This window comes from Cornus florida, unplaced genomic scaffold (assembly GCF_030987335.1).
Source record: "Cornus florida cultivar Cherokee Brave unplaced genomic scaffold, ASM3098733v1 CherokeeBrave_3.0.0_Hap2_Chr10, whole genome shotgun sequence".
Lineage (NCBI taxonomy): Eukaryota > Viridiplantae > Streptophyta > Magnoliopsida > Cornales > Cornaceae > Cornus > Cornus florida.
The window spans coordinates 19,798,721-19,824,883 of record NW_026775580.1 but is presented as its reverse complement, the minus strand read 5'-3'; the positions used below and the strand labels follow the sequence as shown (position 1 = coordinate 19,824,883).

General features: G+C 36.7%; 1 protein-coding gene across 1 annotated transcript; it reads left to right on the top strand.

The window, feature by feature from the left end:
* The first annotated feature begins 17,242 nt into the window (after positions 1-17,242).
* On the top strand, positions 17,243-23,911 carry LOC132278548 (probable cellulose synthase A catalytic subunit 3 [UDP-forming]). Its single transcript, XM_059780361.1, has 14 exons — positions 17,243-18,099; positions 18,282-18,477; positions 18,583-18,806; positions 19,103-19,208; positions 19,297-19,471; positions 19,798-20,064; positions 20,158-20,503; positions 20,622-20,759; positions 20,841-20,966; positions 21,064-21,276; positions 21,372-21,666; positions 22,183-22,379; positions 22,488-22,838; positions 22,953-23,911. Exons 1-14 carry the CDS (start codon positions 18,019-18,021, stop codon positions 23,535-23,537), a joined length of 3,300 nt encoding a protein of 1,099 aa, XP_059636344.1. The 5' UTR covers positions 17,243-18,018; the 3' UTR covers positions 23,538-23,911.
* The last annotated feature ends 2,252 nt before the right edge of the window (positions 23,912-26,163 follow it).

Here is a 26,163-nt window from a genome sequence, read left to right as displayed (position 1 = left end):
CGGAACGGGTGTCAACTTTTGGTTGCACCGGTTCCTCTCTTCATTTTGAATACTAACTTGATTATCCACAATCATTCCACTTCTCAAAGTTGTCACCGCATTGACATGTTCAATTGCGTGGCCTTCCGATGAGGAATTGGTTTCCACAACAAATTGTTGCTTTGGTGGTGGATTCAAAGGCATCTTCCCCTTTTCCCTAGCATCAATGTACTAGCTATTGGCCCTACTTGGGTTTCTAGCTTCGCAATGGATTGGGAATGAGAATGAAGTAATTGAGTGTTTGCCTCTAAAGTACCCAAAGCGGTCAACACTTTTTCCTCAAATGCGGGACTCCTTGAGTTCCCTTGAGAATATGAAGATTGGTTTGAAAAATGAGTGTTTGAAAATTGGTTTCCATGCGATGCTTGGTATGATGATCTATAACCTTAGGAACCTTGGCTTTACATTGGGGTGGAATATACTTTCCTTGAAAACCACTTTGGGTAGGGTTTAAGCCTTCCCCTTGGCTTTTCCAAGAGAAGTTTGGATGGTTTCTCTACCCGGGATTGTAATGGGAACTATAGGGATTATTCCCTTGGTTGATAAATGCGGCATTCACTTGCTCATGGTGCTCACTTTGCACATGTCTGTGGGGACAATTGGAAGTATAATGTAAGACACTAGAACAAGTCATGCAAGTTTTGTTGGAATTATAATGAGAATGGTTAGGGGAGGAAGACACTTGATTCACCGAATTGTGGTTGACCAAAAATTGATCAAACCTTTGAGATGAAGACTTGACTTCGGTGGCTATTTCATTGGAATTGTCAACTTGATATAAGCCAACATTCTTCCTTCCACCTAGATTTATACCAATTTTAGATAACAAAGATCGATGCATTGAATTTTCACTCATGCTCTCATATAATTGCCAAACATCATCCTTATACCTATCAAGATATGAACCACCCATGGAAGCATCTACCATTCCTTTAAAATTATCTGACAAACTTTTAAAGAAAAATTGCACTAATTACCATTTAGGAATATCATGATATGGACACTTCCTAAGTAAATCATTAAGGCGCTCCCATGCCTCGTGAAACAATTCCCCATCCCCTTATGAGAATTCACGAATTGAGGTTCTCATTGCATTGGTTTTTGAAACCGGATAGTACTTTTTCAAGAACTCTTGTTACATTTCCGCCCAAGAAGTTATCTAAAAAGGCCGAAGATTGTTGAACCAATATTTTGCCTTGTCTTTAAGGGTGAAAGGAAAAAGTTTGAGTTTTAAAATTTCTTCCGGCATGTCAGTGTATTTCACAGTGGAACACACTTCAAGAAACTCATCCAAATGCTTGTAAGGTTCTTCACTTGGAAATCCATGATAATTGGGAAGCATTTGAATGGTTTGTGGTTTAATTTCATTGTGATGTGCTCTAAATGAGGGCAATTGAATGCATGTAGATGCATTACATTCATTTTGCACATATCGATCTCTTAAAGCGAGAGGAGGATTCACAATTGGTGGCTCTACACGAGCACCATGATTCACTTAAGCAACGAGAGGTGGGGCTGGAACAAAAATTGGCCGAGGCATTCCCAATGGAACTTGGCCTTATTGTTATGGAACAAATGGTCTTGGCATGCCTAATGGTACTTGAATGTCGTCATGATGCACATTAGGGTGGAGGATACCTTGTTGGTCGATGTGACCAAGGTCCTCCATATGGTCCTCATTAATGTCCTCTATTGATGAAATGGAGTGATGAGAGCTACCCCTTCCCCTAGGATTATGAACAACCGATTCAAAATGAAAATCAAGTGGGAAAAGAGTAAGATTTAATGACCTACAACCATACATGCACAAACAAAACAACAACTAGCAACAAACACGTAGCAAATAACAATCACTTCACCTCCGCAACAAATCAATCAATAAACCTCCACATATATTTATCCCATACTTCCATGCTTTCAACAATATACAAAGAAAGTAAATTGCCTCCACGAGAACTCACGATTTATCTAAGAATATAAACAAATGCCACCACGCGGGCCGATGATTTAACTAGAGATAAAGTTAGAAAAGCTCACAAAGGGTCCTTAAGCAATTTCAAATTATTTTTCAACTTTTGCTTTGCTTTGCAAATTTTTAGATTTTTAGCTTTTTATGTTTTTGCTTAGCTTAGCTTGCTCCTTGCTTTAGAATTTTCCTTTGCTTCACTTCTCTTGCCCAATACACTTAGAACAAACATAATAAGTAACCAAAATAAAGTAAAATAAAGACACGATCAAAAGAGTACTAATTTCTAATTGTTTCTAAAATACGGCATTGCCTAATCCCCGGCAACGGTGCCAAAACTTGGTGTGTGCCGCATTGCAACAAGCTAAAAGTGCGTAATGTGGCCAAGTTTGAATTTATAGAGTGCCACTACTACCTCTAACTACTAATATAGCTAGGGTGAGTAGGGATCGTCCTAAGGGAAAAGGGTAGTATTTGTATGGAAATAATGTTGGATTAGTAGGTCGAGTGATCAAAAGGTGGTTTGTTAGTTAAGTTAAAGTACAAATTAAACTAGACAAATGTAATATAAAACAACTAAATTGAGTAAAGTGTAGAGAATAGGAGAGAGGAGTCTTGGGTCATAGAGTTCACCACTAAGCATTATCTTCCTAGACATTCAATGTTTGATAAATTAAGGGGAAATTGTGTTGCAAATGAGAGTGTGTGCCATTGATTGAAATATTAGCATGGATGGCCAAGTAAGTATACATTGTCTAGCCAATCTAGTGAATAGCACAACATATCAAATTAAGCCATTAATCCTTTCATAAGCTCACAATCAATGCACATCATCAAATTAGAAAAATATACTACATACATTCATAAACATGGAACATCAAACAACAAGAATGGATTGTCCACCTATCTAAGAAAGTAAGGCAACTACACTACAACTAAGATAGTGACATGAAAATTAAACTAATTAAACTAAGGTTGTGGCACAATCCATCAAGAAATAAGTATGAAACATCAAATAAACCTCAAGAGTATTCCATTTAAGCACCATGCCTTGACCATCACTAGATTCATAATATCAACACACATAAACATGCATCAATGTAACAAAATCTAGAGATAAACACATGAACATCCACTCTAGCATATATAGACATATGAATAGAATTAAATGATCAATTGGAAGTATTAAACTACACAAATCATGGTAGAATTATATATATATTAAAGGTCAAGACAAGAATTACAACACTAATCCCCATTAATTACAAAGCATCAAAGTCTAGGAGGCATGCTTCGGGCTAGCTCTAGCCCCAAGAAGATGTTTAGCCACTCATTGATGTTGTCATCCAACCCTCAAGGGCTATCTCCATGCTAGAATTGATCTTCTTCCTCCTTGGTGGAAACCCTAGAAGAGAGGAAGAACTTTCCTAATTTGTGTATTCTCTCTCTAATCTCTAGCCAAGTCTCACTAATCTCACTAACCTCTTTACTCAAAATAGCCAAAATCCTTATATAGGTAGCTCAAATGTTACACCCAATGGTTAGACCTCGTGTACTAGGACCTCCCAATGATTTCACCACAAGCACACATTTAATTTGGCTTGAAATCAACTATTCAAGCAACTCAAGGCAGTTCGATCGATTTCAAGGTTGGTTCGATCGCTCAAACCTTAGCGACGCCTTTTTGGAATAAAGACAAGGCTGAGATATTTTTGGGAAGAGGACAAAAGTGGTAGGTGAGGATAAGATCAAAGATGTTCGATCGATCGAAGAAATGTTAGATCGATCGCAGAAGGTATTTTGCTAAGGATAAGGACAAAAGGCTCGATCCATCTTAGTATTATTGGAACGATCACTATGTGATCGATCTGAGCTTTGTTAGATCAATAGAAGAGTGCTTCTTTCACCAACTTGTTTCCTCTTTGCTCCTTTCTTCCATTGAGCTTGAGATTGCATCTTTTATGCTCTAATTCTGATGGATTAACTTATTTTGGGGATAAGTGCCTGGAAAGGGAAATAACATGAAATTAGACTAAAACAGAAAAATAAGATAGGATAAGGTACTAGAATGTTCAAGCTTAAGAGGTTTAAATACTCACTTTTCAGTGCTCATCACAAACTTAGAGTTGAGCTTTCATTTCATTGCCTCATTTGTAACTCTAAGTATGAAAGCTTTGATGTGTATATTTGTCTATTTGAGAGACATTCATTATAAGCTTCATTCTATATCCATTCTTAAGAAAAGAAGACCAAGAGGTGCTCTTGGCAAGGGAAAGCTTGTTTAAGCTATTGTAAGGATTCTCTTTCTTAACCTATAAAAGAAAGAATGTGTCTTTCTAATGAAAGGATTTGGTAGAGCTCTCCCCCGGTAAGAGTGAGCAATGGTTTCTTCTTAGCTGTCAAAAGAAGGAGAAGCGAGATGGCTTCATTATAAGGTCAGTTCTTCACCCGCAAGCAAGAACATGTAAAAGTTTGCTCTCCACCCATAAGGAGGAGCTGTAGTGGAATCCTTGAGATATTTTCTCATGGCATAGACGTAGGTCAAGGTTGTGCCAAACCATGTATATCACGTGTCCTTTGGTTTGCAATTTCTCTAACTCTCTTTATTTCCTTAACATTTTCATTTTCCATTTCATAATCTTAATACTTTATTTATGAATGTTATGAGATGGACATGTTAATTTGAATTTATGAGGAAAATGGGATGAATGCTTGGAGTAGGTTGATTTTAGCTTAGAGTATATGTTCTCTACTAGCCTTTTATATAGCTAAAATTATGTTGCACACCAAGTATTTGACAAAATGCATATTCAACATATCCTTCACATTTAGAGTTTATATGCATACCAAGTGTTTGATATATTTGTTATAAACTTTATGATAATGTGTTTCGTGACATTTTCACCTTGAATATTACTCACATCAATATTGTGCAAATGCTAGTTCTAAATGGTTAATTGAAATTGATTGCATTGAAGCTAAAAATAATTCATTTGTTAAAGCAACCCACTCAAGTGTAGTAAGATCATTGCTTTGCATTCCACACATTATGCAATTTCTACACTACAACTGACTAGAAGAGCATTCATCACAAAGAATCATATATGGCTCCAAACTAAAAAGACAAGTAAAAAAAGCTTAGAGTAGCTAAACCAAAAAAGTTTCATAATTTGCCAATGACCCTATTCAAACCCCCCCCCCCCCCCCCCCCACGGGCCGCGCGGGTCATTTATTGGGCAATAATAAATAAAATAATATTAGATGTGCTATCACCTGGTTATTAGACCGGTTGGTATAATCTTTTCTCCCTGTAAAGGAGGTTGAGGCTTAAAGCCTTCGAAGGCCCCATTTGGCAACTGTTTTTTCTTTATGTTTTTGCTTTTATTGTTTCTGTTTTAAAATATGTTCAACACTATTTCAAAACTTGTTTGGTAATGTAAATTTGTTACAAAATTTTTGGAAGCAAAATATTGCACGTTTGAAAAATTAAATAACTAGTTAAAAATGTTATATATATATATATATATATTGAACAGTGCTTTTGCTACGGTACGAAAGTAATCAAAAATATCATTTTTATGCTTCCAATTTTGACTTTTTTTTTAAAAGCACTTCGATATAATTTAAATGACAATAAATATTACTAAACATATTTCATTCTTTTTTTCGTTACAGTATAATAGCAAAAATAAAAAAATACGAAGCAAAAATATTAGGTGAACAGATCTTAAGAGACATGTTTTGCATTAGGTGTTGTTTGCTTTCACTTTGGGACCAAAAAAAAAATACAATTAATTTTTTAACAAAAAAAAAAAAAAAAAAATCAGATAAGTTACCTCATAAATAAAATTTAAAAAATTTAGATGAGTCAAGTTCTGAAACATATATTGAAAGGGTAAATGTAGGCCCACCAAAAAATGTGGCAGAGTTGGCAGTGTCGGCAGAAAGCTCCAGATGCAATTCTCTAAAACCCAATTAGTCCATCGTTGTGAGGTCAAACGTACAGGAGAGAGAGAGAGAGAGAGAGAGAGAGAGGATATTTTTGTATTTTGATAGGTAAAGAACCTTTTGACTGTACAAGATTTTAGGGAAGCAAATATCATTTGATTTTTTATTTAGGCGGTGAAAATTTTCTTCTCCCTTTCTGCTCTCCACAACACTTTTTCATCTTAACCTGCTGTTCTCCCATATGTTAAGACCCTCTTTGTTAAAATAAGAGGGGAAACAAAAACGAAAAAGAAAAAAAAAAATAATGTAATGTTTTGTTTGATCTATTAATAAAAGAAAAAAAAATACTAATAACATTGTATTTTGTTTGAAAAAGATGGTGTAGAAAACATAAAGAAAATTATTTTTCTTATTTTTAAGTGATAATGGTAAATCAAGAATTCACTTGTTATAAAAAGTAAAGACAAAATTAATAATTATCAACTCGTGTGGTTTAGTTATTTTGAAAATAATTTTAAAAAACTTAGAAAATATAAAATTATTTTTAGAGAATGATATATATATATATATATATATAAAAATAACGAATTTTTAACTAAGTTTTTGTAGATGGTCGATCAAACTAATTTTTACACTCTTCAGAAAAGAGGGTTTTTCTTTTCTGTATTTTTTTTTTTCTTCTTTTTTTCTTCTTCTTCAGAAAAGAGGGTTTTTCTTTTCTTTTCTTTTCTTTTCTTTTTTTTGTTTCTTCTTTTTTTCTTCTTCTTCAGAAAAGAGGGTTTTAAACTAAGTTTATTCTTCTTTTTTCTTCTTGTTTTTCATTTCTTTTCCTCCCCCTTTTTTTTTTTTCCCCTCATCCAAACTAGTAGATAACTTACCTTTTGTCAGAATTTGGAGGAGAATAAACAAATAAAAAGAATTTACTGAGCAGTAACAATGGAGAGAGAAGTAGAAGCCAATTAGGAAGGACCAAGCCAACTATTAGTAATCAGCCGACCCAATTATTGTTAGTTAAAAAAGATGTAGAATGCAACATCAACAATGAATGGACTAATGAGCAGAGTATTACTCACAACACATAGAAAGACAATTCTATATAATAGCCCCCACGGCGACATGCCACCTACCGATTCCTTGTCTCTCTCTCTCTCTAACCACTCCAATGGAATACATCACAACTACTTTACTACTATACTGCTTCAAAGGAGCAGCTGGAAAGCATGCACCGACAGACACCAACCTTTAATTTCTATACAGTATTTATATCTATACATTATATATATATATACACACACACATATACAGTCCACTTATCGTTTGATGAGTATTTTCAACCAGCTTGGCAGATTTTATACTATCATATTTTGTTTTCGTATGGATTGATTTAATTAATTTTTTGAAAAAATTTAATTAAATCAACCCACAAAATGTACTTTTGCAATACAACAACTATCAATTTTTCAAGATATATATGTACTCTAATTTTACCAAAATAACCTTATTGTTACAAACTTACAAATGATTGATCATTTGGCATGACAAAGACCCCTATACTTTCCCTATCATTCTTATTATTTTGCTTATATTATATTTCAATAATATAATCTATTGGGTAAGAAATTTGATGGATTGAGTATTGGAATCATTACTCAAGTCTTGTATCCGTCTAACTTTTTTATTTTCATTTTAGTGTTAGGCTGAGCAAAATTCTATTATAATAAAGAGAAATATAAATAAAATTCAAAAAATACTCTCCCATTATAGAAAATCCAAAATCAGAGAGGGTGCTTGACAATTAAAAAAATAGACACTCATACCTTGAAGGGCTTTTTTTTTTTTTTTTTTTTTTTTTTTTTGGTCCTGACAAGAAAAGTCAAACCACATATGAAAAACAAACAAGACGATTTCAAAGAAACCTAAGCAAAAATTAAGACATGACTGTCGTCATGAGAATTGAAGCTTAAGCAGTTTCTGAATTAGGAGACCCTCCCGCACCCATTAACATTGCAATTTTGGTAGCGAACGACTAGGAGGAGTTAGAATTGAAGGAATCAGTCAAGTGTAGACCCAAACCCCCCGAGGAAGTAGAATTAACACTAGCCAAGCTACTAGGGGAGCTCAACGACGCCATCTTGCTCATAGCATCACCCACCAAACCCTTCCGCCTTTTATCGCCCTATATCTGAGCCCTTGTAGATCCCCCGGAAATTGATTGACGCCTTTTTCGACCCCTCTTAGCTGGTGAAGAACCCTGACTATTGGAAGTGGCAGATGTGTCAAATTGTGAGCCTTTGCCTACTGAGGATTTCGCCTTGCCTTTCTGCCTTTCCTTGATCAGCCTGTCCCAACGCTCTAAAGGTAAGATTCAACCTTTAATAGGAGATGTGACTGAAGCAAAGGTAATAACATCATCCACCTGTATTGAAGCAACATGACTCTGTGAGGAGGACCCGATCAATTGCCCTCCTTCACGAACAGGCAACTGGTCCCCCCCAGGGGTAAAATGCACCAACACTCCTGTACCATGATGATCCAACACTGGCCTAGAATTCAAACCAACAACTCCAGTAGAACCTTCCCCCTGACCCTCTCCCCCAGGCGTCCGGTTTGGATCCCCCACATAAGACAAAGCTACCACCGGCGGTTGCAACGGAGGTCTAGGAACAAATGAACTTTGACCCATATGACTCCCAAACAGACCAGAAGAGTCACCAGGTGGTGTGCTTGTGTCGCTTTAAACCCAAATTGCAATGAAAATGTGTGTAGTATGGCCAAGTTTAAATTTATGAAATGTCACTACTACTTATAACTGAAAATATAGCTAGGGTGAGTAGGGATCGTCCCAAGGGATCGGAGGTGTATTTGTGATGGAAATTAATGTCGGATTAGTAGGTCGAGTGATCAAAGATTGCTTGGTGATTGGTTAATTAAACTACAATATAATTAAAGATAAATGCAAGTAAAAAGAGACCAATCTAGAAAATAGGGAAAAGATATAGGAGAGAGGTCTTGGGTATAGAATCAGCACTAAGCTTTATTTCATCAAACACTAACAATTGTACATTAATGGGAAATTTAAATTGTAACTTTTGTGTGTGTGACATCAATTGAAACTAAGCATGGATGGCAAATAAGTCTAGATTGTCTAACCAATTTTAATGAATAGCAGAACCTATCAAATGAGACCAATATCCATTCAATAAAACCACAATTAATGCACGCACTAATATCTAGAGATATACATTTTTTGCAATCACAAGTATAGAACATCAAGAAATAAGAATGGATTGTTCACCTACCTAAGAAATTAAAGCATCTGCACTACAACTAGGCTAGAGACATGAAATTAAACTAATTAAACTAGAGATATGATACAATCCATCAAGAAATAAGTATGAACCATCAAATAAATCACAAAAGTGTTCCATTAAGCACCATGCCTTGACTATCACTAGATTAACATCATCAATACACATAAACATGCATCAAATTCATTAAATCTAGAGATAAAAATATGAACATCAATTCTAGCATACATAGACATATGACTAAAGCTACATGATCAATTGAAAGCATTAATCCATACAAATCAAGTAGAAATGACAAAATCTATATTTATTCATGGTCAAAACATCTATTACAACTAAAATTCTCAAAAATACACAAAAGTTAGGTTTGAGAAGCAAGCCTAGGGGCTATCTCTAGCCCCAAGAGAAGGATTTAGCCACTCATTGTAGTGGACATGGAACCCTCAAGGGCTAACTTGGAAGTTGGCATCATCATCTCCATCCTTACTTTCTTCTCCAAAACCCTAATTTTAAAGAGAAAAACTATCTATTCAATAATTGGTAATAATAATAATATTTTATCTACTACAATGATGTTTAATAAATCAATTACACACTCATTTAAGTAAGGACCAAGTCAGAATAATAGCCTCTTATTGGAGGAAATTCGCAACTATGCACGGTAGGTAGAAATCGGCGCGGGCATTTCGATCGATCGAAGATTTTTAATCAATCAAACACTTAGCTTCAATTGATCGAAGCTGACGTGGCATCAAAAATATCTTCGGACCTTATCCACTTTGCTGAGCTGGCACCGCCTTCATTTCGATCGATTGTAGACCACTTCGATTGATCGGGACTTCCCTTCGATCAATCGAAGTTCATCTGATGCAATTTTCTTGGCTTCTTTCCAATTTTGCTCCTTAACTCCAAAAATGGTCTAAATGGCTCTTGTTAGCCTGTTTGAACATTATTTACCTGAAATAGGTAATAACACAAATAAGTATCTAAGACATGAAAGTAAGATAGATGAATGGACTAAAATACCCTAGCTTAGGTGCTAAAATGCGTCACATTTGAGCACTCATCACCAGGCCACTCCGGAAAAGGCCGAGTTAGAGAGGATGAGGGAGATTGATCCACATCATCCCCCATTCAAAATCGGCATCCTCCATGTAAAACCATTTTTTTGTAGGATTATCACCTCGACTATCCCCCCCCCCCCATCCTTCTCATTCTACCACAAATCCCTACCAATAAATCATGCAACTCCAAGCTAACTCCCATACTCCTTAAAACCCATAAGATTAGCACCTCCTTCCACTTGACAAACCTTCCAGTAATGCCCAATCACACCACATCAATAACAAAAAGAAGGTAATTTTTCATACCTGATTTGGGCCACTAAAGCCTATTCCGTCAGGCTATGCAACACCACATGTCGTCGAAGAGGTTGTGACACATCCAACTCCACTTTAATCCACAACACCCTACTATCTGCCATCCACTTCGCATTTCCTTCAGCAAGACTCTTGTCCCTCAATTCAACTTTGAGGCATCGGCCAAAAGAGTTTGCAATCTGTTGTCCTACCTTTTCTGATAAATGATCCGCCTTAGCCTTAGAGAGCTGAATCCAGAGTGGGGCAATTTGGAATGGACCCACCAATGATAAAATTCCTTCCTCCCACACTTTGATGACCACCAGATGGCCATAAAAAAGCCATGGACAACCGAGAATCACACCCTGACGGACCCCTTGATCTGGAATAACCAATTGGAACAAGTTGTGGGCAACCTTGAAAACTTGTAGCTTGTAAGACAGAGGTTGCTTATGTTGATCTTTTGGCCACAGCTTAGAGAAAAGTTTACCAAAGGTAAATTTCGCACCTTTAAAAGTAATATATTTAGATGTCAAGACTTTAGCAAATAGACTCTCAGTGCAAACCTGAACGCCTTGTGCCATATCCTCAGGTGAGAGTTGGATCGACTTTTTCTCAGTCGATGTCAATGTCAATCCTCCCAACTGATCAAGAATTCCCTTCTCCATAAAAGCCTCAAAGAAGACAACACTAGTAAGTAAAAGAAAAGAATTAAAGAATGTCCATAAAGGCAACAGAGAAATATACAAAAATGGAATAAGCCACACACAACAGGTGAACCAATAAAACAGCCCATAAATAGCTCGAGACCACCCAAAGTCGAGCAACAGATAAACTCCACCACAGTACCACCGCCATGGCAGAGCCTCAGAGACTGGGGGAAGTGACCTCCGTGCACAGCTCGAGGCAAGAAATGGTCAGATTCTGCAACCCTCAAATTATGTGGCAGATGGCCGAAAGGTTTACCCATATACACAAACTGGTCCTCTCTAGATAAGATAAGAAGACACATACTCGATAGAACTGAGAACCCAATGTTACCCAAGTCGTGAACGTGGGCCTCAAAAGAAAAGCCTATCAAAGGGCCCAGCTCTAGAACCTTCCCTGACGTTAGCAGTGAGCTCACTATTGTCTGTCCCAACACCCATACCAACATCAAACGCCGACACCAATCGAACATCCCATCTATTGCGGGCAAATCGCCAGTTAGCAGAGCCCATTGTGACAGAGTGGCCCAACAACACAACACCCTCTACCCTAGACCCCCACAAGCCGATCGGAGTAGATCCCAAAGGGAATAGAACTTAGTCGTCACCATCGATCCATTTTCCTTACCCCCCATGGACTTAGCAGCATGAAGAAGTAGCAGGTTGCTCCGAGAAGGCAAGGTCCCCTTCCAAAAAGACGGTGACAAAAGTGGATCCGGACTAGTACACCACCAAATCACTCGAAGGATGAGCATTCGATGAATGGTAAATCGGGATCGAGTAAAGTTATGAAACGACGACATAACACACAAATAACCTCAACCCAAAAACTGATCTAATCAAAGCTCAACAATCACTACAGGACCACCACAGCTCAAGCGCGGAACAGATCAGTGCTCGCTGAAGAGACAAAACCTCGGATATGCATAGATCCGTTGAGACTGCCCCTAAATCACACCCACTTCGGTCGATTCAGTGAGCACCACAGAGACAACGCCCCTTGTAACAAAAACGGTGACCCAGAAAGAACGCCACGGAGCCACTGGGAGCCACACAACACCTGCAAGGCGGATCAAAAGATTGCCTTTGATTGCAAACTCTCGATAAAACGAGAAACCTTTGATAAACAGAGAACCCTTGACGGCGCAAGGAAAAAAGTGTTATTATGCTTGCCTTGAAGGGTTGGGGAAACAATATACATACAACATCTTACTTTTTCTAATGATAAACAACACATGCATTTATTATAGATAAAAGTTTACATAATTAAAATCATTTCTTTCTTTAAACATAAAACAATTTTTTTTATATATAAAGGTAAATTACACTCACACCCCTCTAAGTTAAGGTTTATGATACCGAGTTGTAACTTTAATATTATTTGGACAATGATACCCTCTAATTTTACTAAAGTTAACAAAGACACCCTAAACCTATGTAAATAGACATTACTACCCTTAGACTTATGAACCCATAAAAATACTATTTTAACCTTTATGAACATATGAAATAACAAATTTTGCCATCAATTTCACCTCTCCTTTCCCCCACCTACCAGCATACCACTACTACCACCTCTTAACCACCATCGCCACCACCTCTTCCTCCTTTTATTTCTTCTCTCTTATATGCATACATATATATGTATATATACATATACACATACATGCATGCACACTCAACCTCCAAATGAACCCACCACTACCATTGTCCACAACCACCCCCAAATGAACCCACGGTGATGAGCAAGGAAGATGAACCTACCGAAAATGGATCGACGAGCTCAAAACGGAACCAAAGTTCTTTAACTTGAACAGATCGAACCAAAGTTTAATAAAATGGTAAAAAATTCACAGTGAAGACGGTGAAGAACAGACCAAAGTAAACTGTTAACAGCGAAGAGAGACCCAATTCGGTGATGCTTACCCAACGCTAGAGTTTAGTTTGGCAAAGCATACAACGAAAGATGACAATTGTGATAAGAACTCGTGTTGGCTGGCAAAGCTCGCAATGGAGGATGACGGATGTGATAAGAACCCGCCTCAGTCCGACGAAGCTCGTAATGAAGGACTACCGACTTACTACGAGTCGTCGAGATGAAAGGCTTAGCGAGTAAGGACAATGAGGATAAACGGCTTAGGGATGGTGAAGGAGTACTGCTCAGCGGCTGCAAACTACAGCTGATGAAATACTACCCGGTGATGCGAACTGAACTAGTGATGGCAAGAAAATTCGACAAAAAGCTCCAACGATGGTGATGGCTTCACCAGCAAGCTCCAGCGACCAAATGCCGATAATGGACTGGCAAGTTCTTGAATATAGAGTCGGGTGAGGTAGGTCATATGAGAATACTTGTGGTCAGAGTACTCGAAGATGGTGGGGGAAGGGGAGGGGGCGGCGCGGTGGAGATGGAGAGGTCTAGGGTTTGTAATGTGGGTGAAGTAGAAGAGGGAGGATAAGGTTTTCATTCCTATGGCCATTTTGGTCAATTAAAGGGTCAATTAACAAGTTTAAGGGCAATTATATACTCTTATCATGACTATGGTGTCTTTATCCCATTTTCCAAACCTGAGGGGCGATTAAACCACACTCTCCCCAAGTTGTAGCTGAATGTCTTAAACTCAAACTTGGGGGTGTGTGAGTGCAATTTACCCTTTTTATAAATAATAAAACTTTCATATAAATAAAATCGAAACTTATTTTGATAGATTGTACTAAAAAATATTCTTTTCGTTCCACAAAAAATGTCTACCTTTTCATTTTTTACTGTCCCAATTGAAAAATCAAATTACTAATTTTATTTTATTTTATTTATTTATTTATTTTTTGTAACATTATCAAATTAACCTTCTTATATTAAACTTATAAAAACCATCATATCCATGTAAACCCACTATGAATAGATTTGATAATTCATTTATTATCAATACAATAAAAAAATACTAAAAATCATCCTCTTAAAACGTTAGCGGCATGTTTGGTTTGTAATTAAAAAAAAATAGTTTTCAGAAACTTAGAAAATGGAGAATAATTTTCAGAGAACTATAAAAGACTATTCTCTAAAAATAAACTTTTTTATAACTAAATTTTTACAAAACAGTTTTCAGAACACTGAACCAAACAGAGTTTTTTGCTTTCAGTTTTCCAAGAACAAAAAACTGATTTCATAATTATAAACTAAGCAAGTCCCAAATTTTCAAAAAAAATTTTGTGGGATGAAAGGAGTAGCAATGAATAACAAAACAGCTATGCTCAATTCATTCAATTGGAATCTTACCTTCTGAAGGAAAGAAAATGGAAACTCGAATCTAGCGGAGGTAAAAAAAAAATCACTCACCGAATGCGGAATTAATAAGTTAATTTTGATAGATATTTATTTTCTAATAAATCAAACATTGCCAAATATTATAATAAATATTTAGATGTACAATCTTTTTTTTTTTGTCATCATCAATCTCAATCTAGCATGTTTAGCTTTTAAGAGACTTATGTTTTTACTCCCACAAACGCTAGGCACATACAAATCAATCAAAAAATGGAATGTAATTGGGTTGGAGTCCCTTATATGATCGATCACCCTTCGAAATTGAAAGGATCAAGTCAAAGAAGGCCACTTACTTACACAGAGAGAGAGAGAGAGAGACTGAGAGAGAGATAGTAGTGTGCTGTCATGTGGGAAGTGGGGTCCTAAGAAACAGCCAGCGGACCGTTTGCCGACGTGACCGGCTAAGTCCACATGAGCGAAGCTGTCTCTCTCTCTCTCTCTCTCTCTCTCTCTCTCTATGTATAAATATATTGTATACATATATACGTTGTACGTGTACTCTACCAATAATGAATCAGCATTTACTAATTAGTCGACCTGTTCCTCCTATGCAGTATATTTTCTTTTGTCCAAAGACTCCCAAGTCATTTTTTTTAATCAAAGTTGGTTGTTTTATTTATTTCTTCAATTAAGTTTTTCCTATATATATATATATATATTATTACATCATATAAAAGGTTGAATTAAAATTCTTAATATAATATTTTTCAAAAAGACATATTTGTCAACTATATAAGTTTAAAAATAAGTATAACTTATATATTTTCGAAATTCATAAAAATTTTAGTTCAACCTTTTTAGTTGTAGCTAAATTCAAATATTCTAAAATATAAATATAAATTGTGTAGTCTTTAATGCAGCATGTAATTATTATTGGCATAGTACAGCCTGTTGGTACACGTTTTGTTTTTATATTTTTGTTTTAATAAAAAAATAAGTGTTTTATTATAAGTATATTATTCAGATATGTTTAGTAACGAACATTTGTTGTTAGATTGTTGGAAGTAAAAATATAAAGCAAGTTTGAAAAATATAATGATTAGTTTAAAATGCTATTGAAGATTTTCTTTTTTTTTTTTTAAAAAAAAAAACTATTCACCCCTACGGTACCAATAACTAATGCGAAAACATGTAAAAACACTAATTTGATATTTCGACTTTTGATCACTATTTACAAAACATTTCAGAACTATACAAAACAAAATATTTCTACCAAACGCGCAAATGACTCTGATTTTGCGTATTTATTTTAATGTTAAACAAAGTAAGTGTTTTGTTGTAGAGTATTGTGAATAAAATTGGAAGCATGTTTAGTAATGTCTATTTGTTGTAAGATTTTTGAAAGTAAATATATAAAAACCTTTGTTTGGTAAAACGATGTTGCAAGTTTGAAAAATATAATGCTTAGTTTAAAAATGTCATTTAAGAATTTTCAGTTTTTTTACTGTTCATGTTACTGTATTTGTTACTATAGTACTGAAACATGTAAAAATACTAAATTGTTGTTTCAATTTTTAGTCACTATTTAGGAAACGTTTTGACACGGTACAAAATAAAATATGTTTTATCAAATGTGCTTTTTTCCTAAAACACTACTACACTATTCGACCAAAAATAAAAATTTCAAAAACAAAACACGTACTAAACACTTAAACAGACCCTATATTTATATTTGCACATATATATATCAAAGAGGAATTAAAGTATTCATTTTTTTCCCTCATAATTTGAAACAATTGTTAAAGGAAAACTAATTTGTAAAAGTATTTTTTCTATGCCAATTCTCTTTCTACATGTAAATTATGGTTTCATCTTGTTTATATATTTCTTTCTCTTATCGATGGTATATCTCTCTTTATTTACATTTCATTTTTTAATATTTTGGATTATATTTTCCTCCATATACTACAACTAATTTCTAAAATTTTAATTACATAATTTTAGCCTCCTAAACATGGCTCCGCCCCTGATATTAATGACAGCCAATTCCACTAAAATTTGAAATCTTAAACTCTATAATAAACATGCTGTTGCGAAATAGTGTTGTTTGCTTTATTTATTTATTTAATTTTTTTTTATATTCATATTTTTAACCAAAACTTCACGTACTCATTTTTATGTCTTAAACTTACCACCTTCTATTTTTAAAAGTAAAAAATATAATATAACTTTTGAGGTTTTTTTTTTTTAATAATATTCATAAGCATTATATTAAAAGAAATAGTTGAGTTAAAATTTTGGCATGTTGCAAAAAAATAAATTGGCAGCGGTTTATGTAATTATATCGTCATATATATATATATATATATATTTTTTTTTTTTTACGTTCAACGGTTCAACCTCATGTTTAGTTTTGGTTCGTACCAATCTTGTCCTTTTCTTTAGTATTTTTTCTCATGTGCTCTATATATACACACACATATACATTTATATTTGTATATATATGATATAATATATATTACTTTTTATACTAGTGTGATTAGCTCATTATTAAGTGAAGAGAGAGGTTTTTGACAGTATTAGCTGTGTCGGCGGAGATTTACAGAAAATAATGGAAGAGAAATTGTTAGAAAAGAAACGAGTGGCACTAAGAAAGTTGAGGAGAGAGAGACAGAGAGAGAGAGAGAGAGAGATAAGAGAAAACAGTTAAAGCAATAATAATGAGGCTGGCATAGCTGAAGAAGGGTCTTTCTTTATTCAAAAATTCCAATTTTCCCTTCTCTTCTGTGTCAATCTTTCCACATCTCCTATTCTAACAATTTCTATCAGCTTTGTTTAATTAAGCTGATTATTGTTTTTTTCATTGACCCAAAAAAGAGAGAGAGATAAAAGCAAAAGAGGATTATTATAGTAGAAGAAGATGCAGATTCTTGTTGATATTTTACTGGAAGTGGGTGGTAGGCTTTAAATTGTTATTGTTGTTGTTGATTGAGGTCAGAAGCAAGGAATGATAGGAGAGAGAGAGAGAGAGAGAGAGAGAGAGAAGGTCTGAGATAAAAATAAAAAGCAAAGGGAGGGGTGAGAGTGCTTTCAATTGGGGAAGACAATAGTAGGAAGAAAGCTTCTTCTGCACCCCAAATCTCTCTCTATGAAGTGTCCACCACATACCCACAAGTGGAGGAGACTTCATTGCCTATAATGGTGGTGGGGATATGCTAATCTTGTCCCCTCCTCTCTCAAGCTGCTTCTGCTTCTTCTTCTTCCTCTAGATCAGAGTCCTCTTGCAAGTTACAATCGAAATTGCTTTATCCAAATCGAAATCAAGTTCAAAAGATCTTTCTTTCTATCCATCTTCTAGTGCAGATCTGAAGAAGATTTGCTTCTCTTCTGTCCTGAATTGGGGTTTTTTTTAGTGTGAGAAACAGAAATGGAGGCCAGTGCCGGTTTAGTTGCTGGTTCTCACAACCGGAATGAGCTGGTCGTTATACGTAGAGATGGAGAATCTGGGGTAAGTTCTTTCACTCCCCTATTTATTTTTGACAATTTCACTCTATATATATATATATATATTATTTATATGGAATTTTTGGTCGGAAAAATAGAATTCATGTAGCTGATCCCAAGTTATTGGAAAAAAAGAGAGGCTTGGTTGTTAATTTGTTGATGTTGGATTGAATTTTTGGTCTGCAGCCAAAGCCATTGCGGCAACAAAGTGGTCAAATCTGCCAGATTTGCGGTGACGATGTCGGTCTGACAGTTGACGGTGAGCTGTTTGTGGCGTGCAATGAGTGTGCCTTCCCAGTTTGCAGAACTTGCTATGAATATGAGCGCCAAGAAGGCAGCCAAGTTTGCCCACAATGCAAAACTCGCTACAAACGCCTAAAGGGTAGGAAGGAGATGTTTTCACTTAGTTTTTGCTAATGCAATTGACTCCAAATTGATCCTTTTATTGAGATTGTTTGTTTTGTTTTAATTGCTATCATCTGAGCAGGATGTGCTAGAGTTGAAGGCGATGAAGAGGAAGACGACATTGATGATGTGGACAACGAGTTCAATTTCGATGGGAGAGGTCATGATTCGCAGCAGCATGCTCTTGCCGAGGCTATGCTTCATGGTGGCCACATGACCTATGGCCGCTCCTACGATTCTGACTTGTCTCATCATGCGTTTCACACTCCATTGCCTCAAGTTCCTCTTCTCACCAATGGTCAAATGGTACTATTTCTTGTACAATTCTCTCAATTTGTCTCTCTTTCCATTTCTGTTTGAATGTCTAAATCACTGCATGTCTGCATCTGTGTTAATTCCACTGTTATCATTTCATTTGATAGCAAAATTATTTATTGACATCCGGTGTTATGAAAATACTTTATTTCTTTGTTTTTGTTTGTCAATTATTCTTCTATGACAGATTTGTGTTGCTTCCTTTGCTTGATTTCATTCTTTCTGACCTTAAATTTTTTTTGAATTCTTCGGAAAAAGTGGGCTGATCTGCATTGTTTCTTTTGCAGGTCGATGATATTCCTCCAGAACAACATGCATTGGTTCCTTCTTTCATGGGTAGTGGTGGAGGCAAAAGGATTCATCCACTTCCTTTCTCAGATTCTGGTCATCCAGGTAATTTTCTTTGCGCCCTCAACTGGATTGCTTCATTGACTTCGCAAATCAAAACCCGAAACATACGCCTAATAATCCCTTTTTGCAGTCCCACCCAGATCCATGGATCCTTCCAAGGACTTGGCTGCTTATGGCTATGGAAGTGTAGCTTGGAAACAGAGGATGGAGAGTTGGAAGCAGAAACAAGAGAAGCTACAGATGATGAAGAGCGAAAATGGTGGCAAAGATTGGGATGATGATGGAGACGGACCTGACCTACCATTGTAAGCTTCCCAACACAATAAAATCTCTCTTTTCTAATGAAGTGGAAATTATGATAGCCTATGGTCTATGCTAGTCCTATGAAACTTCTTAACAAGTTAAAGTCCTTCCTTTCGGATCTTTAATTGTTTAGTTTTTCAACTAGATGTGCACTCCCTTATCTTGATTAGCCTTCAACACTTGGTTACGCCAAATGAATGTGCTGCGGCAGATTAGTAATGCTGGTTGCACTTTTGTTATGCATCTTATTCGGTTTCCCGTATCACTCAAAAATGTAATCCCTACTGATTGCTGATCTTGGAATAACATTGATTTTCTTTTTTATCAGGATGGATGAGGCAAGACAGCCATTGTCAAGAAAGATGCCAATTCCGTCAAGTCAAATCAACCCTTACCGAATGATTATCATAATTAGGCTTGTTGTTCTCGGGTTCTTCTTCCACTATCGGGTCCTGCATCCTGTAAATGATGCTTATGCATTGTGGCTTATATCTGTGATATGTGAGATTTGGTTTGGGCTTTCATGGATTCTCGATCAATTCCCGAAGTGGCTCCCAATTGACAGGGAAACTTATCTAGATAGGTTGTCCTTGAGGTTGGTGATCTGCTGAACTTGTGTGCACGCTATTATGCTTAAATCCAGCTGTTAGATCAATTTATAATCTTAACTTATTGGTTTGTGTGTTAGGTATGAGAAAGAAGGACAGCCCTCTCAACTATCTGCGGTTGATCTATTCGTGAGTACCGTTGATCCTTTGAAAGAACCCCCTCTGGTGACTGCAAACACAGTTCTATCCATTCTTGCAGTGGATTACCCTGTTGACAAGGTCTCATGTTACGTATCTGATGATGGTGCTGCTATGTTGACATTTGAGGCATTGTCAGAAACTTCTGAATTTGCTCGAAAGTGGGTGCCATTTTGCAAGAAGTTTAACATTGAGCCACGGGCTCCTGAGTTTTATTTTGCTCAGAAGATTGATTATCTCAAAGATAAAGTATTGCCTTCATTTGTGAAGGAGCGAAGAGCAATGAAGGTAAGACTCATTGATCTTTGAGTTATTATGGTTTTCTTTCAATTGCTCCACACACACACACATATATTTTGGTGGTTGTTGCAGACAGTTGTAAATCTGTTTTTCATTGGCATTTCAGAGAGAGTACGAGGAGTTCAAAGTCCGGATAAATGCTTTGGTTGCAAAAGCACAAAAGGTGCCCGAGGAAGGGTGGACAATGCAGGACGGGACTCCATGGCCTGGGAATAACGTCCGAGATCATCCTGGAATGATTCAGGTACACTTATTTGAGATTCATTATTAATGTTTGTATCCTGACCGGTTTTAGCTCTAACATTGTTCTTGTTATCTTTCAAAGGTCTTTCTTGGCCAAAGTGGGGGACACGACACTGATGGAAATGAATTGCCACGCTTAGTATATGTTTCTAGAGAAAAGAGAATTGGATTCAATCACCACAAAAAGGCTGGTGCCATGAATGCTTTAGTAAGTAACAAACCAAAGACCACTTATGAGATCCATGATTTTGAAGCAGTTGACAGAATGATATAATTTTTCCTTTTCCTGGGGCTTTGTTTTTCAGGTCAGAGTCTCTGCTGTGCTCACCAATGCACCTTATCTGTTGAACTTGGATTGTGATCACTATATTAATAACAGCAAGGCTATAAGGGAATCTATGTGTTTCATGATGGATCCTTTGCTGGGAAAGAGGGTATGCTATGTTCAGTTTCCACAGAGGTTTGATGGAATTGACAGGAATGATCGATATGCCAACCGGAATACTGTATTCTTTGATGTAAGCATTCAATAGTATAGACTTTCCAGTGCCTTTTGCAGCTTCATGTTTGTTTATCGATTCTCATAAATTGATCATCATTTTTCCTGTGCCAGATTAACATGAAAGGTTTGGATGGCATTCAAGGACCCATTTATGTTGGGACTGGATGTGTATTCAGACGGCATGCTCTTTATGGCTATGATGCTCCAAAGACAAAGAAACCACCAACAAGGACGTGCAACTGCTTGCCAAAGTGGTGTTGCTGTGGAGGCTGTTGTTCTGGAAGGAAGAAGAAGAAGAAGACTAACAAGCCCAAGTCTGAGACGAAGCAGAAGAATTTGAGGAATGGTGATCCAGGGGTAACTGTCTTTGCATTGGAGGGTATTGAAGAAGGCACCCAAGATAAAGGTTGTACATCTGAACTGGGTGTTGACTAATTCAGTAATTTCGCGCCCGATGTAGTTTTTTATGCATGTTTTTCTCAAATTTTCTTTTATTTCTAATTTTATTTTGGGCATTAAAACTTTCTTCCTGTGCATTTCATTCAAAATTTCATCGCAATTGGCAATTGCCCTGGTAATCTCTTTTAGAACTGCTTTTTAGTCATTGGTAGGATACATTACTTAGCAAGTTGTAGACAATTTTAGGTCATGCCAAAAGTTTATAATTTGGTGCATACAAAGTTGTGAAATAGTTGCAACTTGGAGATAGTGTTTCTCAATGTTTATGGAGGGGAGAGTTCTGTCAATTTGACATGGTACTGTGTGTTACAGTATCCAATCTCTTTTCCCTGTAGTTGAACTTTGTTAGTAGACTTATACTTGTTGGTCTCCTCATAATTGAGCAACTATAATCATTGACCTTTGAAATTGTACATTAGGCTTGTTTATTTTGTTACATGACATGGAAGAGCTTGTATTTCAGGGACTGAGGGTGAAAAGTTAGCTTTGTCGTCCGAGAATAAGTTGGAAAAGAAGTTTGGACAATCTCCAGTGTTTGTTGCATCTACATTGCTAGAGAATGGCGGGGTACTGAAATGTGCTAGTCCAGCCTCTTTGCTTAAAGAAGCCATTCATGTAATTAGCTGTGGCTATGAAGATAAATCAGAATGGGGAAAAGAGGTAAAGCTAAAGTTCCAATCTTTGTGATCAAATTCTTCTCTAGTTACAATCGCTGCACTTTCTCTTTTGGCTAATCTATAAGCTTTTCTTCCTTCCTCCCACTTCCAGGTTGGCTGGATTTATGGTTCAGTTACAGAGGATATCTTGACGGGTTTTAAGATGCATTGCCATGGATGGCGATCCATATACTGTATCCCTGCAAGACCTGCATTTAAAGGATCTGCTCCCATCAATCTTTCTGATCGTCTCCACCAGGTCCTTCGATGGGCTCTTGGTTCTATTGAAATCTTTTTGAGCAGGCACTGTCCTCTTTGGTATGGATATGGAGGCGGCCTGAAATGGCTGGAACGACTATCATACATAAATGCTACCGTTTATCCATGGACATCCATTCCTCTCTTGGCATACTGTACTTTGCCTGCTGTGTGCTTGCTCACAGGGAAATTCATCACTCCCGAGGTATGAGAGATTTTACTACCAATAAATTCATGACTTAAAGGCCTTGATTCATATATGAATGTTGCTTTACGTTACTCATCTATATCTAAATATGATTCCATTTTTTCAATGCAGCTAAGTAATGCTGCGAGCCTGTGGTTTTTGTCCCTTTTTATTTGTATTTTTGCAACGAGTATCCTGGAAATGAGATGGAGCGGTGTTGGTATTGACGAATGGTGGAGAAATGAGCAGTTTTGGGTTATTGGAGGTGTCTCAGCGCATCTCTTCGCTGTTTTCCAAGGTCTCTTGAAGGTGTTAGCTGGAGTTGATACAAACTTCACTGTGACATCAAAAGGAGGGGACGACGAGGAGTTCTCGGAGCTGTATGCATTCAAATGGACCACTCTACTCATCCCACCGACGACACTGTTGATAATAAATCTGATAGGAGTGGTTGCTGGTATCTCCAATGCAATAAACAACGGGTACGAGTCGTGGGGACCTCTCTTTGGCAAGCTTTTCTTTGCCTTCTGGGTGATAGTCCATCTCTATCCTTTCTTGAAGGGTCTACTGGGCAGGCAAAATAGGACACCCACCATCATCATTGTCTGGTCCATTTTGCTTGCTTCCATATTTTCCCTATTGTGGGTTCGAATTGATCCATTCTTGGCAAAATCAGATGGTCCACTTCTAGAGGAATGTGGGTTGGACTGTAACTAGCCAACCAATGTGGCTTTGATTGATGATGCAAAAAGTGTTGTTGCTCCTTTTGAAAGGAGGGATTTGGAAAGGTGAGAAAGAAAAAAAAAAAAAAAAAAAAAGCTGTGTTCTTGGTGTTTGTAATTTATTTTTGGTAGGGGATTGTTCAGGAGTTCTACAAACAATAGTGTTGATTCTTTATTAGTTTGATATATATAGGAAAAGGTAGTGCGAACTGCACTATCACCTTGTATTATCGTTACAGCTTCCTCCCTCCCTCTCTCTCTCTCTGTTTTCTTCACAATAAAAAGTGGGCTGGATCACTTGGTCCTGTTGTGTAACTATTGAAGGAAAACCCAGAAGCTTAATATTTATGTTGGGGTTTGTGTGGCCTACGTCTCTCTGCCAATTTTATTTTATTTATTTTTTTAAATTGCAATAGCTGTGTGAGATCTTTGTAGGGAACTATCCCTCTATCTATGAACTCAACCAGTTCTAACCAGTGGCAAACTAGGTCACCTAGCCTTCATGTTTATTTACTTGTATGAATAGGAAATAAAAACCAATAATTACATATATGTCCACCATCAACTGAAAGTACAGACCAAGACCGTCACTACGTCTCCGCCAAAGATCCTGGTGTTCCACTCACACCGTCTTGCGTCACTGCCACTGGTCATGCGATCTCACGCGTTCGGCTTGTCTGCACTTGCCCTAGCGCCACGTCAGAAACCCAGTCAGCATTCGTGTTACCACATAAGCAAATATATCACCAACATGGCTTGCCACATCAGCAGATAGCGTCACGTGCCATGTCATATACGTGTTGTCCTTTTTTGACACATTAGAAATTTGTCACGTCAACTCCTGACATTTTAGTATTTCTCTGCAACTCATATCTCACTCTGCCACATTAGTGTGTAGCCAATGATATTAGTACTACCATGTCAACAACAGTAGAAATATTTTTTCAACACACCAATCCAACCCAAATTTTCGCTTTGATTCTAGATTTACGGTCCTTTTTGGCATTTGTAGTCTCTAAATGGTACAAAACGAGATCTATCAGTCTTCTTCAAGTTGTCCTTTATACACTTGATCGAGAGAAGACACGCTAATAAACTTTTCGCCCACCGCACAGTCTAACTACACCATCCTTCCTCTATTGCACTTTGTTAGATTAAGGGGATTCCATTGATCAGTGTCACACTCATGCTAGACTTAATCTACTCCAGTTTAAGCTAGTACTAACACTATGACACTAGCTCCAACTCCAGCATTAACACTAGGCAATCCTAGCAAGTCTTTATCTTCCCCATTTGCATTCTCTGCGGCTGATCTTGAGGCAAATCTCAATCAAGTTTTGATTAGAATACAAGGTGAATCTTCCTATTATCTTTCTACCACACTAGGTAAGAATAAATGTTGATATTTTGACTCTACTTATTGTAATCACATGACATTCGACTCCACTTTTCTTACCACTCAAACTCCTACACCTCATTCATCCGGCATTCATACAACCAATGGATCCACGTGGCCATTAGTCATATAGGGATTGTTTCTCATTCCTAATTATTCGTTCCTGATATATATTTTGCACTAAAGCTGTCTCTTAATATTTTATCTGTTAATTAATTAACTAAGTTAGGCTTAAACATAACATTTTCTTCTGATGGTTATGTTGTGCAGAATCCTCAGACTAGACAAATTGTTGGGACCAAGCGTAAGACTGGGCGATTGTTCGAAATCTCCTCTTTCCATCTACCTACTCCCACCATCTCTGCTGCATTTGCACAAGTCAATTCCTCTTTTCTTGAGTTGTGTGACACTCTCTCTTGGGTCATGCTTCTTTGCCTTGTGTTCAAACCTTAGTCTCTAAGGGCTTGTTAGGTTAAGTTAAAGCTAGAAATTTTGATTGCATTTTAAGTTAGTTAGGTAAACAACCCGTGTTACCTTTTAATTAAAGTGAGTCTTGTGTTTCTGCTCATTTTGACCTTATTTACTTTAGTATGTAGGGACCTTCTCTTGCGTCTACTATGGGGGGTTCCGGTATTTTATGATGTTTATTAATGATTTTTCACAATTCACATGGATATTTTTGATAAAAAATTGTTATGAGTTGCTCAACATATATCATGATTTTAACTCAGTTTCTCAAAAACATCAAAATTTTATGTTCTGACAATGTTATGGAATATCGACAAAATGAATTTTTTCAAATAAACATTATGGCACTATTTTTCACACATCTTGTCCAAGCACATCACAGCAGAATGGTCGAATTGAGTGCAAGCTTTGGCATATTCTAGACTCAGTTTGCTCACTAACCGTTTTTGCCAACTTTGTTACTTTCTTGGGTATGGAATTGAATAGAAGGGGTATTGGTGCTATGATCCAATCTTAATGGCTCAAAGTCTCTCGTTATGTTGTCTTCTAGGAACACAAGATATTTCATACACTGTCTAAATTCAATCTCCTCAATAATACATTTGCTCTTCCTTTATTAACATTCTTTACGGATCTTTTTCCTGATTCTTAACCTTCATAATCATCAGGATCCTTTGACCGAGTCCCAGTCATCTAGCCCATCTGAGGTACCTGACAATACATCTACTTTGAATCTTCGTCATTCCACTATGGTAAG